Raw genomic sequence first — 14,785 nt, forward strand, 5'->3', positions numbered from 1 at the left:
AAAAAAGTCCATAATTATGAAATACACTGTGATACATGCAACAAGTAAGCACTTTATAAAACACACTATCTGACTTTAACAGAAAGAGTATCATAAATGTAATCAACTATTAAATGAGTTAAAAATCATTTAAAGAAAATTTTAAAAAAACAAAAAACTTTTTTACTTGTCTTGACTTGATGTTAACTTTGTTTTTTTAAGGGTTGGGGGAGGGTGGCGGAGGGAAGGAAGGAGGGAATAGACTTAACGCTTACACTAGAGCCACGAGGCAAAATATTTCCAACAAAAATCAGATGTGTGAACTCCAGATACTCTCTCCTTGCCTACTTGCTCATTGCAATTCTATATGTCTGCAAACAAACACAGAGTAAATGTGAATCAAGTGCACACACATATTTGAGCTTTACTTGATGATTCAGTTATTCAAAGGAAGTAAATACTCTGCTAATGTGGAGGACAAACAAATTACATGGCTAAAAATGTATGTATTTTTCTGAACCATGCAGATGTGATATTAATTCAGACCTGTTTACCCCCAAAAGTGTTTTAGAGTAATGCTCAGCCCAAAAATAGTAATCCTGGCACAAAAATAGTAATCATCCAGCATTCGTCGCCAATTACAACGCACATGACAACTGTGTCTGCGAAACGCAATCATGCACATATATCCATCATTCACAAACAAAACACATCAGTTTTTGTAGTCATCATAATTTCAAAAAAGATCACATCAAAAGCACATGCATCACTGATTCTTTTTCTTTTGCTCGTAGTAGGCCTTTTTCAGTGTGTCAAGCGCTTCTCTACTGTACTTGCGCTTGCCGAATGAGTGAGGGCGAGACTTCACCACTAGAAGGCTCTCCAGCGTCTCATCAGACAGACATGATCTCTGGTCAGTCCTGTGCTTTTTCACCCCATTTTGCCATTGAAAAAAACAATGCCAAACATGTGAATTAATAACAAAAATATATATATATATATTATTTTTTTTTACTTTTTATTTATTTATGAAAATCGTAGTCTTGACACGGATAGCGGAATGGCATATTTTTTGCAGAAAATCGTAATAAATTACGCCAAAATCGTAAGGGTAAACAGGTCTGTATTATACTTGCTAAAAATTAATTTGTCTGAACCATGCATATGTGATACACAAACAGGCACACAAACAATATTGAACAATCTTGCAAATTAACTGTGCCCTGTGTTTTCATGATCGTCAAGCATATATAAATAAATATGCCACCAAATATTAACACACTCTCTCTCTTTCTTTTAGTCTTTCTCAAAAGAAGCCCTGACCTTGCAAATCTTAACATGACAGATGGATACATCAAATGTTTTGTTCTTTAAAATAACATAGCTGATATCACGAATAGTCAACAACAACGTACACAATACAGAAAGGCCGTGAAGAATTCTTTGATTGCACCATTATTCACATGATAAAGCAATACATAAAGTTTAGCGATGGTAGTTGCTTGACAATGCAGAAGCATTCACATATTACACTAGGACTTCATTAGCAAGGTCATTTGTGACCCTCCACCACGAAATGAGTCGTATGTCACCTCGCGCAGTTCTGCGTAAGGCTTAATGTAAGTCCGGGGAGTGTCTGGTAACAGTGTAAGGGTCACCTTAGTCACAGGCTTATAACTCAAACAGTTTTCGCTCTTTTCTAAAACGGGTTTCACCACAGGATAGAGCATAACAAACTCTTTAGGAAAATGTAAAAAATGAAAATTATGCGAAGGTGACATGTGACTCATTCCGTGGTGGAGGGTCACATTTCATCTTTAATACATCAAATGTTGCACAAATCAACATGGGACAAATATAGACAGGAAACGCCAGCAAGAAAGAAAGAGAGAGAGTGAGAGGACAGCAATACAAGTACACTCCACACTGCAATGATGACCCCCTCTCAATAACAACCATCTTCTCACAAAGAACATTCTTTCTTTCTTTCTTTATTTGGTGTTTAACGTCGTTTTCAACCACGAAGGTTATATCGCGACGGGGAAAGGGGGGAGATGGGATAGAGCCACTTGTTAATTGTTTCTTGTTCACAAAAGCACTAATCAAAAAATTGCTCCAGGGGCTTGCAACGTAGTACAATATATGACCTTACTGGGAGAATGCAAGTTTCCAGTACAAAGGACTTAACATTTCTTACATACTGCTTGACTAAAATCTTTACAAACATTGACTATATTCTATACAAGAAACACTTAACAAGGGTAAAAGGAGAAACAGAATCCGTTAGTCGCCTCTTACGACATGCTGGGGAGCATCGGGTAAATTCTTCCCCCTAACCCGCGGGGGGTAAAGAACATTCCAAAAGTTACCTGACAAGTTGTTTTCAATATACATGTAATTCACCTTTCCATAGCGACTATCTGTCCATAAAAGAACACTTTGGTCAGTCCCTCAGGCGGTTGCTATTGGCAGGTTCTACTGTATCATGAAAACTTCACATATAAATACCTGAACTGTTGGAATGGTAGTTCTGGTCTCTTAAACAGAAGACCCTCTTTTATGCTTTTCTTAAAATTCTGCCTCAAAAATACACAAAAAAATACAGCGTAAAATACTTTCATAATTTGAAACGATGCTTCCAATCCCATGAAAGTTTTCAGTTAAACCGTAGCGTCTGGAAAAGTCGAGCAAAAGTACTAAATAATCTCAAACCATTATCTATGCAACACTCAATCTCATGGAAAAATGATGAGTTGGCATAAAATCTATGACTATAAGCCCAGAAATCCAAAAACAAAGAGACTGCCAACGTTCCAAAATTCAGAATAAAAAACCAAGAAAGGTATGTTGTTGGAACGTTTAATTATCGACAAAACGTAACTATTTATTCATTAACGTTTAAATATTGATAAAACGTGAACGTAACATTTTCTTTTGTCAATAATTAAACGTTCCCACAACATACCTTTCTTGTTATAAGCCTAGACAAAAATCACAGTAGGCAGTGGTGGGTCCTTGTTGTTATCGAGCCCTTGGCGTTGTTCCATGAATGCTGGAACCTTCACACGTTTCTCTAACAAGCTGGACGGTTTCTTTAAGACTTGACGGCAACGACGATGATGACAGTGATAACCACAGCGACGACAAGGAAAATCACAAGCAGGCAGCACATTTTCTTTCGAGATTTTCTCTGGAACATAGGCAGAAAACAAGTGTAAAGGATGAGATTTTTGTCAACAGCGGAAGAAAGCGAGGGCAACATCCTGAATCATGCATGAAACTAAGTCCACTGGCTGTCTGTTAGAAGTGTATACCAAGCGGAATCAGAGACAGAGGCGCTGCAGAGCAACAAGATAAGAATCTGCCAATTCAACTGTTCCAGACTACTCAGAATTCCATGCCAACATTTTGAAAAGAAGAAAAGCAAATGCTCATTATCGACTCACCTTTGTTCTTCTTCTTCTTCTTCGCTCATGGGCTTAGACTCCCACGTTCACTCATGTTTTTAGCACGAGTGGATTTTTATGTGTATGCATGACCGTTTTGACCCTGCCATTCAGGCAGCTTACGCTGATTTCGGGGGAGGCATGCTGGGTATTTTTGTGTTTCTATAACCCACCGAACTCCGACATGGATTACAGGATCTTCTCCGTGCGCACTTGGTCTTGTGCTTGCGTGTACACACGAAGGGGGTTAAGTCACTAGTAGGTCTGCACATAAGTTGACCTGGGAGATCGAAAAAATCTCCACTCTGAACCCACCAGGCGGCAGCGACCGGGATTCGAACTCACGACCTCCCGATTAGGAGGCCGACGTCTTACCAACTCGCCACTGCGCCCGTCAACTCACCTTTGTCATACACAATATAAATCAGAAACACATCATCTGCTGTAATATGTGCATAAACAAAAAACTCTCAACGCTACACTAAAGCTTCAAAAACATTCAACAAAATAAAAGTGACTGCTATTTTACTCTTCACCTTATATAAAAATTTGACTCGAGTCAACCAAACATGAGATACATGAGGAGGTCATAAAACCCTGGCCTGGCCATACAGATGAACACTGTTGAATATTATCACTCACTGGTTAAACATGTGATTCCCCAAAAAGCTCAACACATCGAAAGATTAACCAAAGCTGAAGTGACAAATGAACTGTACCTGATATTCAGCAGCTTTCACTAACTGTTCATTGCCACCTTCCACATTGGAGTATGCTCGCTCAACATTGGCCTCTATGTCATCTGTAACACAATAAAAAATTTTTATAGAGTTAAAAAACAAAAACGTATAAAACAAAAAATGATCAAACCCAAGAAAAAAATAGGCCTTAGAAGGGTACTTATTGATTTCCCAGTAAATCAAAATAATCAATGTGTCATCCTTATAAAACTAAGCTGGTCCAATTGATTAACTCTCAATATTCCGTCCATGCACAGAGTGTGTTGAGAGAGCAAAATGAACGCTTGTTGAACTTTGGAGGTGTTACGACTTCCGGTTACGAGTTTTTGTAGCCGTTTTCTATCATACAGGAAAAGTCTATTGTAACTCAGAAAGGGGAGTTATGGGGCGGGCACAGAAATCACTATCAACCCCAAAGGAATTCCAAGGATTACTTGACAAACATTGTTGAAGGACTGTTCACCAAAATTTTCATGTGTCATCGAATGGCAAATGATGCCTGGGATAAACTCTATTGTTCCAGTGTAATGGCTTCAAATTAATTCATTTTACTTTATTAATTTCATTATTTCTTCACTCCACAATTTCATTGGCTTTTCCAAACAGTAAATCACCTGTAACTCTATTTCTCTTTTACCTTGCTCAAACATCTTACTACCTCCAGGCATAAAAAGAATTGCTGGCTTGATATTGCAGTCAAGAAAGATGTATTTCTGTCTGAGGTGCTTGAATATGTTTCTCAGTTTAGTGAAGAAGTGAATGATGGTTCAGGACAGATGAAAGTAACATAAAAGATTCCTCGTGGTAAGATAATATTTTCCCCCAAAATGGGGAAACTGGTAAATAACAGTATTGCTGTTGCAAATATCAGTATAAAATATCAGCCTCCTGTTTCCTTACTTGTGACCTGACAACCATACCTGTCAATATTCGATTAAAACAGTGTATACATTTTTTAAATTTTTTTTTAAAATCACTTACTTAGCACTTCACCCTGCTCTGATATCATAGCTCCAAGGTCTCTGAAAATTTCGTTGACGTCCAGTACATCGGACTGAAAACACATATACATATTATATATATATAGACAGGTAGATGCACACACACACACACACACACACACACACACACACACACACACACATGCATGCATGCATGCACACACACACACACACACACACACACACACACACACACACACACTCACAGAGTTGAATCCAAAATATACAAATCCAAATTGCTCAGGAAGAAACTATAAGACACTGATCAGAGAATCACAACACCAACAACAGCCCATAACTAAGAATTTTAGGATCAAATTCAGCCCCAAGATTCAAGATTCCAAACACACCTCAAGTTGACGTATCCTCTCCTCGCGTTCACGAAGAAGAGAAAGGTCATCCTCGATGACTACTTCCTGCGCTTGAAGCTGTGCCGCACGGTCATCATCCACAAGGTGACGACGATCATCGGTGTCCTGAACAACAAGTAGGTTCACAAAATACTGTATCTCAAACCACACCTTCTTCTTCTTTGTTCATGGGCTGAAACTCCCATGTTCACTCACGTTTTTGCATGAGTGTGTTTTTACGTGTATGACCGTTTTTACCCCGCCATTCAGGCAGCATACGCCGATTTCAGGGGAGAACCTCAGCAAGTCTGGGTCTTCAAAAGATGTGTATTGTCAATCCATGAAAAGAGGTGGGTCCGTAATTCAGTTCACTCACAGTGCTATTATTTCAAGTATTTTCTATGGTGCTTATGGACAGATCATAGCAGTAAGTATATCTGCTTTTAGTGTTAAAACTGTCATCCTAGGAAAATCAGAGAAAGAGTCTGTATGTTCTTCTTCTCCAATGGTTGCTATGACAGTGGACATGTATCTAATAAAACTCACCTCTTCTTGTTCTGGGCTACAAGTCCCATCAAGGCTACACTCAAATTCATTATGAGTGGAATTTTACATCTATAGTATATATATCACCATGTTATGCCCTGCAAATATGCATTCATACTCTATTTCCTGGAGTGGCCCATGCTGTCATGTTGCGTGTTCATGGCCAGCCAAACTTTGACACTTCTTCTTCTTCTTCTGGGTTCGTGGGCTGAAACTCCCATGTACACTCGTGTGGTTTTTTGCACGAGTGGAATTTTACGTGTATGACTGTTTTTTACCCCGCCATTTAGGCAGCCATACGCCGTTTTCGGAGGAAGCATGCTGGGTATTTTCGTGTTTCTATAACCCACCGAACTCAGACATGGATTACAGGATCTTTTTCGTGCGCACTTGGTCTTGTGCTTGCGTGTACACACGGGGGTGTTCGGACACCGAGGAGAGTCTGCACACAAAGTTGACTCTGAGAAATAAATCTCTCGCCGAACATGGGGACGAACTCACGCTGACAGCGGCCAACTGGATACAAATCCAGCGCGCTACCGACTGAGATACATCCCCGCCCACTTTGACACAGATCACAGAATCTTTAGCACAGATATTTGATCACCTGCATGCATACACAAGAAGGGTGCTCAAGCTCAGCTAATCTGCACGTGTTGACACACCAGGCATGCAAACTCTGACACCATTCTTTACCGACCAGATGCTGTCAGTGGGATTCGAACCACAGACTATCAGAGAGCTAATGAGCGCGACAAAACTCACCTCATATCCTGCAATGGCCACAAGTGGCTTGGCCTGTTGGTTCTGAGAGCCTAGCTTTACAGCTGTCTTCGCCTTTTCTGTTGCTTTCTAAAAGATCAAAAGAAATGTTTTTTAGCAGTTCAGCATAGAAAATACTGATACAAAAATTGAATACTCTTACATATATATCGTATATATATAGACTAGTATGCATATCTGCACACATACACATGGACATACTAATATATGCCAGGTAGGTACTATAAAACTACAAACTTCCACTGAATCATTCACTCTCAAAGACATTATGTTGTTTGTGTGCAAAATGTCGACTGATTGAGACTTTTCATGGCAGATTAAAGGTGTCCCATGACTGGATTAACAGTGATCAACACACACATGTCAATTCCTGTTACAGAGGGAAAATATGCACATGTCCGCAAAAGCAAAGCAAAATGCAGGTAATAAGAGAATAAGTATCATTGTAGTCATTGTCATCATAATCATTAGGCCAAAAAAAAATAGGTCTGTTTACGGTAACATAGGCCAAAAAAATAGGGTCGGTAGGTCGGGATTTTTTGTTGTTTTTTTTTTCTCAAAAAAACCATATTTTTACGTTATTTTGCCAAAAAAACCAAGATTTTTTTTTCTTTGTTTTTCCCCAAATGCCAAAAAAAAGTCTAGGGTCGCGCGAAAAAAATAGGGTCGGTCGGGTTACCGTAAACAGACTATTTTTTGGGGGGGGCCTTATCAATATCATCATCATGCACACCATCATTATTTGAATGTAACAGATAAGTACGAAAACAACAACTACTTACTTTCTGGAGGGATTGAAACCGTGATATAGCATCCTGGAAGTCACTGGTCAAACGTCCAATCTGCATTTTCTGTGTCTGCAAATACACTCACACATACAGATCTACATACAATGGTTCATGTGATGTGAGGCTCCTATGAGCTATGTGGGCACCTCTAAGAATGAGATACTTTATACTGTTGATTACCTTCTCAATCAAACCACACTATCTTTGTCATGGAAGAATATCTACAATTTTTTAAACTACAGTATCTTTGTCATCTACAATGACGGGCCACTTTTGGCTTGTCCCGAATGAAGCTATTCTCTTGTGGTATTGCTTTAAGTTTGAATGACAAATTAAACGCAATCATTCATTAAGAGAATCATGTCTTTAGACATTCTGTGTGCTTGCCTGTGCTCACACTGATGTGCGCTAGAGGTTAATCGGGAAAAGCATAATTTACTTCCACTAGCAAATGAGTTTGTCAGAGGCTGATTCACAAAAGTACATCATATCAGCGCTATTCTTTCTTTATTTGGTGTTTAACGTCGTTTTCAACCACGAAGGTTATATCGCAACGGGGAAAGGGGGGAGAGGGGATAGAGCCACTTGTCAATTGTTTCTTGTTCACAAAAGCACTAATCAAAAATTTGCTCCAGGGGCTTGCAACGTAGTAAAATGTATTACCTTACTGGGAGAATGCAAGTTTCCAGTACAAAGGACTTAACATTTCTTACATACTGCTTGACTAAAATCTTTACAAAAATTGACTATATTCTATACAAGAAACACTTAACAAGGGTAAAAAGAGAAACAGAATCCGTTAGTCGCCTCTTACGACATGCTGGGGAGCATCAGGTAAATTCTTCCCCCTATCCCGCGGGGGGTTATCAGCACTATTAATGGAATGAAGGAGTCTATATCATTGATGGGATTGTCACCACTGAAGACAGTATACACAACAATTTGGGCGACCCGGTTGCACATGTAATATTCATTCATGTAGTTATAATATATAGGTGGCTTTTTTTATTCCCCTGCAACACCATGACATACTGAGACAAGGAAATAATCTAAGTCTTTGCAACAGGATCAGTTGACAAGGTGTCATGTCTATTAGTTTGTGAGATTTCAAATGTACATTCAAGACAGTGACTGGCGTACTATCAGTAACACATTACGGCCAAACCTGTCTATACCGACACCCCCAAGGGACCGATCAAAAGTGGTCATTTTAGACATGTGGTTGTTTTTTAATTATATCCAGGGATCCTTTGGGATGATTGTCATTGGCAGGGGGTCATTATCAAGAGGTTGTCGCTAAAGTAGGTTCAACTGTACTACCTTTTGTTCAGCACTGAATGTATGGCATACATACGGCATACTGAAAATATATGTACAATGTAATACCACTGTCACAAAAAGTATAACACCTTGCATGTAATGTACAAAACGAAACCCTTACCCTGTCACTTCGCAAAGCATTGGCATCGCGCAGAAGCTTTGTGGTGGCTTTCACCGTCTTGTTTGTGTTCTGGGATGTCTCATGACTGAAAATCAAAGATACATGATTTAGACTTGAAACTGTAGATCCAAGAAAATTAAGCTCAGATGCACCTGCACTCTAAATATGGCAGAGAGAGAGAGAGAGAGACACACACACACACACACACACACAGATAGACAGACAAAGCGACTGAGACACAAAGAGAGAAAGAGATAGAGGGAGAGAGAAAGAGAGGGGCAGACAGACGGACAGGCAGACAGACGGACAGGCAGACAGACAAAGAAAGGGAGAAAGACACACACACACTGGCATTTGGACATCAGTTTATGTTTCCAAAACTTTATCGGAAAACACATGAACTTCACTCTATATTTTGTTTCATTTTGCGTTTATTTTGTTTGTTTGCTTTCCACATGTTTGTCTGTATTTGGCACATCTAAGCAAAAAACACTAAACCATTAGTCACTTTATTTCTGCAATTAAAATTCATAGAAAGCCTAAATTATGCTAAAGCGAGGTACAATACACACTGGTTCATTGTTTGAAGTTTTTGTCACTCTGTCCATCTGTCAGTGTCAGTGTGCTTGTTTGCCTGCTTCAGTGCTTGTTTGTTTGGTAGTCTGTATTAACCACTGAACAAATCAGCCAAGTAAAGAAGTCTCCACTAAACTTACATTTTATCTCTGACTAAAGGGGTGTCCCTCTCTGTCCCAATGGCCTTTAGAGCTCTGTCAATTGTGTTTGCTGCAATCATACATTGACAATGAATACATACATTTCTAAAATGCTCCTCTAAAGCTGGACGCTGTAGTCTGACACAGATAGACACTTGCACGCAGACAAATAAAAGAACATACACATGTACATGACACACCAGTTTATAAAATGAGAATATAACACTGATCAAAAAAAGTGGCATGAGTAACATACAAATAATGTCAGCATCAACACACACACACACAAAAGCTTCTTTAAGTTCTTAATGATAAAATGAGTGCATGTGTGTCAGGGGTGGGGGAGGGTTGAGGCATGCCAGTACAGAGTGCTGGAACATGGAAAGCCATTTACCTCCATTGTTGATCTGAAAGATGTTGCTGCGAATCTGATTGCACAAGTCATCGAGAGAAGCTGGTCCTGAAACGAAGAGCAGACAATTAATATAATACTAGAAGATGACTTGCTACCAAGGAACATTTTTTACATTCTTCTGCCATGAAATGTGTGTGTGTGTGTGTATGTCCTTGCATGTGTGTGTGTCACCGTGAGTAAACTGTCACTTTATTAGTATATTACTTATTATCAGTGAATTGAATACTTGTATGTCATTGTGTGTGTGTGTGTGTGTGTGCATGTGTGTGTTTGTGTGTGTGTGTGTGTGTGTGTGTGTGTGTGTGTGTGTGTGTGTGTGTGTGTGTGTGTGTGTTTACAGGCTACAGTCTGTCAGCAAGTACGTAATAAACAGGCCTGAAAGTGGCGAGTAAAAACAATGGCGAGTAGAAATGTTCATCCTCTCGCCAAATGCGAGTAAAGTTGCTGAAACAAATTTTCGGTTTGGCTAGTAAAGTTTGCTCTCTGGCTAGTAAATTTTCAGAATCACTAGTTTTTGGCTAGTTCACAATTCTTTGGACTTTCAGGGCTGAATAAAGAAAAATACTGATGAAGGTTAAACTAAGGCGTGAATGTGAGTCTTACCTGCTGTCTGATAGCCACCGCGGCTTTGTGGAGCAAAAGGGTCGTCCCGATACTCTCGGACTGATCCGTAACCTGACATCTTATTTCTTTCGGTTTAGTCTGCTTATAAATGCAGGTAATTATTGTTCAGAACAGTGTGGGTTGCAATGGTACTGGTAGTGTGGCAAGAACTGATGCTACTAAACCTGAAATACAGATAAAATTCAAAAATGACTATAAATTCTGACCAGTATGCAAATTGTGATACAAAACTGCTTATGCTGTATAATTTTTCTAGACCTGTATCATCACTATCAGTATAATTAAAAGCATCACTCTTGCATAAACATATTGATATATACCACAGACACGGACTAGCAGTAGTACTCACAATAGTATTTGGTATTTTCTGTTGCTGAACTGAGTTTCAGTATAATAACTATCATTGTATCAATTTTAAAATGTAAAGTGCAAGTTAAATTCATATTTCTGTACATAAGTTACTACACTACCACAGGAACAGCTGGGAACATTAACAACAACATATACCTATATTATTATCATCCAATACCTGCGTATGTTTTAAGCCTAGGAAGAATTAAGCACCATGTCGCAATTCAAAGTCGCAACTGGCTTATCACAACAAAGAAAAATCACTAGAAATAAGAATAATTTGTGACGATTAAAATTATGTGGACCAAGCAGATGCCTGAAGTTTCTTGGACTTTCACCAAAATCACTCGCTCACGGTATCCAAAATGTACGGTACAATCATAAGTAAGACACCAACAACAACCGTTTAATTTACCTCGACAATCAAAGCCGCAATGGGAGTAGGAGTAGCTTTCGCTTTTACCCGAACAGAGAACTTATAATTTTGTTTTCATTCTCACATGACCCTCCCAACTTCCTTGACGAGAGTGACGTCCCTTGAGTAAAGGGCGTTTTTTTACCCCACTCTCACCAAACATTACATGAGGTAAGCAATATTGTTTTATTCTTCCGCGTTTTTGCATTGTTTGTTTGATTACTCATTTCATTGTGTAAGTCTTTACACATTTGCAATTTTTGTAATTTATGTGTCGGTTTTTACATAACTAATTATATTAATTACACATCGTATCTCTGGTTCGTTGTGTGGAGCATTATGTCGCCTTGTCGGAATAGTGTTTGACACTCAGTTGAATGTTAGTTGTTACTGACAGTCAGTTCTGGCTGTAGCGATGCAGTGCAAGTAACCTGCTTTCACTTTTTATCAGGCCGGTTCTTATATCTCTCGGGTTTGCGTTCAATATTGGCTAGAAGTTATTCCCACAGACATTGCAATAAGAATGGCATAGCCTACTTGTATGTATAATGTCAAATTTCATGCAAACTGACGAAGAAACACCTGAGTTATCAGGGATGAAAAGTGTAAGGGACAGAAAGACAGAGGCCTTTTCTAGATGTGAATTGCCTTTTTTTTTTATTCAATTACTTGAATGCATCTCTCAGCTTGACATCCTGGTGAACCATGTCATTGGCATATCACACACGCACACACACACACACACACACACACACACACACACACATTCACACACACACAGGGAACCACCCACACACATGCATAAAAAAGAACCAAATTCTGTTTTACAGTTTTAATAATGCAAAATGCTTTTCATTTCATATACATATGCATACTAACCAAACCACTGTTTAAATACAGGGAATACACCATTCTGACAGCATATGAACAGCAAAGACATACACTGGGGAAGAACTATACAAACACCAAGTCAAACCCATAATTAACATGCAATAAAAGCAAAGGTAGACATAACCATACAAAAGTTTTACCAAGGTATACATGTATTATCATTAACAATACTCCTTGTTATCCTAAGTCGATTAAATCTTGAAGATTAAGTTGATGGCTAGGTGTAAATCTAATAGGAAAATTCCAGGTTCAAAAAAACCTGATTACAAACCAATAACCGTGCATATATACATGTCTATTAGTTGGTGCAGAATGTGGCTACCAACCTATATTGATTTTAGATGACCCGCTAAATGCTATTGCAGTCTGGCAGAGACCCTTTTTGTTTATCACTCTGAAAATAAGGAAGACAATGTGAAATTTTGAATATAAACTATCAGGGTGACTTCTAAAGGATGGCACGATTTATTTTGAACAAGAATACACTTAATCATGTTAAAACACGGAAAAGCCGATTTTGTCGGTGAAATGGGTTCACAAAATGACAAGGCACCACCAACCTTCTCAAAATGCAATGCTGAGCTCAAATCCTTTGAAAATTGCACGGTTATATTTCTGAAGAATCAATTAAATTGTCCGTCACTCAATGTATGTCAAATATAGTCTTACGTCATTTCCTTACCACTTGATGTTGATTCTCAATCTGTCCCTCTCTCTTGGACAAGAAAAAATAATAAAAATGTATTGTTGTGTGAGAACATTTCAGCTGGTTAAGCAATATTCGTCAGGTCAGGTGAGTGAATGACGGTTCTTTCTTTATTTGGTGTTTAACGTCGTTTTCAACCACGAAGGGTTATATCGCGACGGGGAAAGGGGGGAGATGGAAGTGAATGACGGTATCAGATGAGGTCGCGTGGAATGAGGTCATGCCAGCCTTGGATAAGACCAGTCTCAATTCGTCTGTTCCATCTTATTTGATGGATGCTTCGATAATTATTTTTGTTGCAATTAGCCGGTAATATTCTTCTTCTTCGGCGTTCCAGGATCGCCGGTAATAAAACTGTTATTTCTAATATGCTCACTGTTAGCAAATGATAACAACCATGTCTTAAAAATTAAATGAACATTCGCCTGCCGGCTCATGTTGATATCCATTTCCTTGTCATGTCTGTTATCATTAGCTAACAGTCAGCATTATCAGAAATAACTCATAATAAGTGTGTATTGGTCACAACATATTAATTTTTCAAAGTACTTGAATTGGGTGTGAATATATTTCTTCTGCTACACCACAAAAACACAGAAGACACATCGCATATAGGACCTACATGATCCAGTCTGTTACACACTGTCATAGAGAGTACATTTTACGCACAGTATTAATACTTTTAGCATACAAATAACACCAAAAAGCATCTACACAAAAGTAGGCTGACTGAAAAGCACACTGACATGTGCAAGGTACAAATGCAAAGCAAACAAATACTGGCTGTTACAAAACGCTCACTCAACAATAATATTCCCCATCCCTCCCCCTCCAAGCTGTAAGAGGGATTGAATCCCATCTTTAAAGTCATTCAGACTTACTATGGCTTGTAAATAAACTCTGCAAATAACATATATGGAAGCAGGGACCTATATTAATATCTAATATAGGTCTATGATGGAAGCAAATGGTTTGAAAAAGCAAAATTGTGAGAAAAACACACACAAATAAATCACACACAGAAACCAATTGGCAAAGCAACATAAACTGTAAACAGCATTCATCAACAAGCAAAGCCAGTGTCACACAAGGGGTTGTTAAAATCACAAAATCAACAGCTGCACCAAGAAAAGACAAAAGCCAGGATAAGAACTCAACTGGGGAGGAAGAAGGTGGGTGTTTGGGAAGGGGTGCATAGATATTGTTGGGGGGTGGGGGTAGAGGGAGGTTAATATATCACCCTTTCATCACAAGATACACTCTCACACAGAAAGGTAAATGATGGCTACAAAGAAAAATATAGGAATGACAGGAAAATGCAAGATATTGTGCTCCCCTATTACCTCAATCAAGACCGAAATATATAATTCTGACATTGAAAAGATAATTGTAAGTTTAAAGCAATTATGTATCTGTCTAAGGGAAAATTATAAGAGCATGTTCAAAATGGAAGCATGATACGTACAGGACAAGTTATGATGAAAAGATGAACACACTGACAGAATCTACCCACTTCCACTTCAAACAGTGTCTGCATGTGTACATGTGTGTATGTGTGTGTGAACTGAGCAGTTCGAAGCAACTCAAATAAAA

The 14,785-nt window shown here is 38.7% G+C and overlaps 1 protein-coding gene across 1 annotated transcript; it reads right to left on the reverse strand.

The window, feature by feature from the left end:
- Positions 1–695: 695 nt before the first annotated feature.
- On the reverse strand, positions 696–11,712 carry LOC138971377 (syntaxin-7-like). The gene is made up of 11 exons (XM_070344109.1): positions 11,596–11,712; positions 10,809–10,993; positions 10,185–10,250; positions 9,791–9,860; positions 9,075–9,159; positions 7,628–7,702; positions 6,828–6,914; positions 5,517–5,642; positions 5,147–5,219; positions 4,145–4,227; positions 696–3,169 (listed from the first exon to the last, which is right to left on the reverse strand). The coding sequence occupies exons 2-11, from the start codon at positions 10,885–10,887 to the stop codon at positions 3,074–3,076; spliced, it is 840 nt and encodes a 279-aa protein (XP_070200210.1). The 5' UTR covers positions 10,888–10,993; positions 11,596–11,712; the 3' UTR covers positions 696–3,073.
- Between the last annotated feature and the right edge of the window lie 3,073 nt (positions 11,713–14,785).

Source organism: Littorina saxatilis, linkage group LG7, assembly GCF_037325665.1.
Source record: "Littorina saxatilis isolate snail1 linkage group LG7, US_GU_Lsax_2.0, whole genome shotgun sequence".
Classification (NCBI taxonomy): domain Eukaryota; kingdom Metazoa; phylum Mollusca; class Gastropoda; order Littorinimorpha; family Littorinidae; genus Littorina; species Littorina saxatilis.

Bases quoted from the DNA above. Each gene is read 5' to 3' on its own strand.
- LOC138971377 (XM_070344109.1), bottom strand. From the start codon at position 10,887: ATGTCAGGTTACGGATCAGTCCGAGAGTATCGGGACGACCCTTTTGCT. The intron at 9,861-10,184 runs GTAAATGGCTTT...GTATGATTGCAG, and splicing joins CTTTCAGATCAACAATGGAG to CAAACACAATTGACAGAGCT. The intron at 5,643-6,827 runs GTGAGTTTTGTC...CTTGTTGTTCAG, and splicing joins TGGCCATTGCAGGATATGAG to GACACCGATGATCGTCGTCA.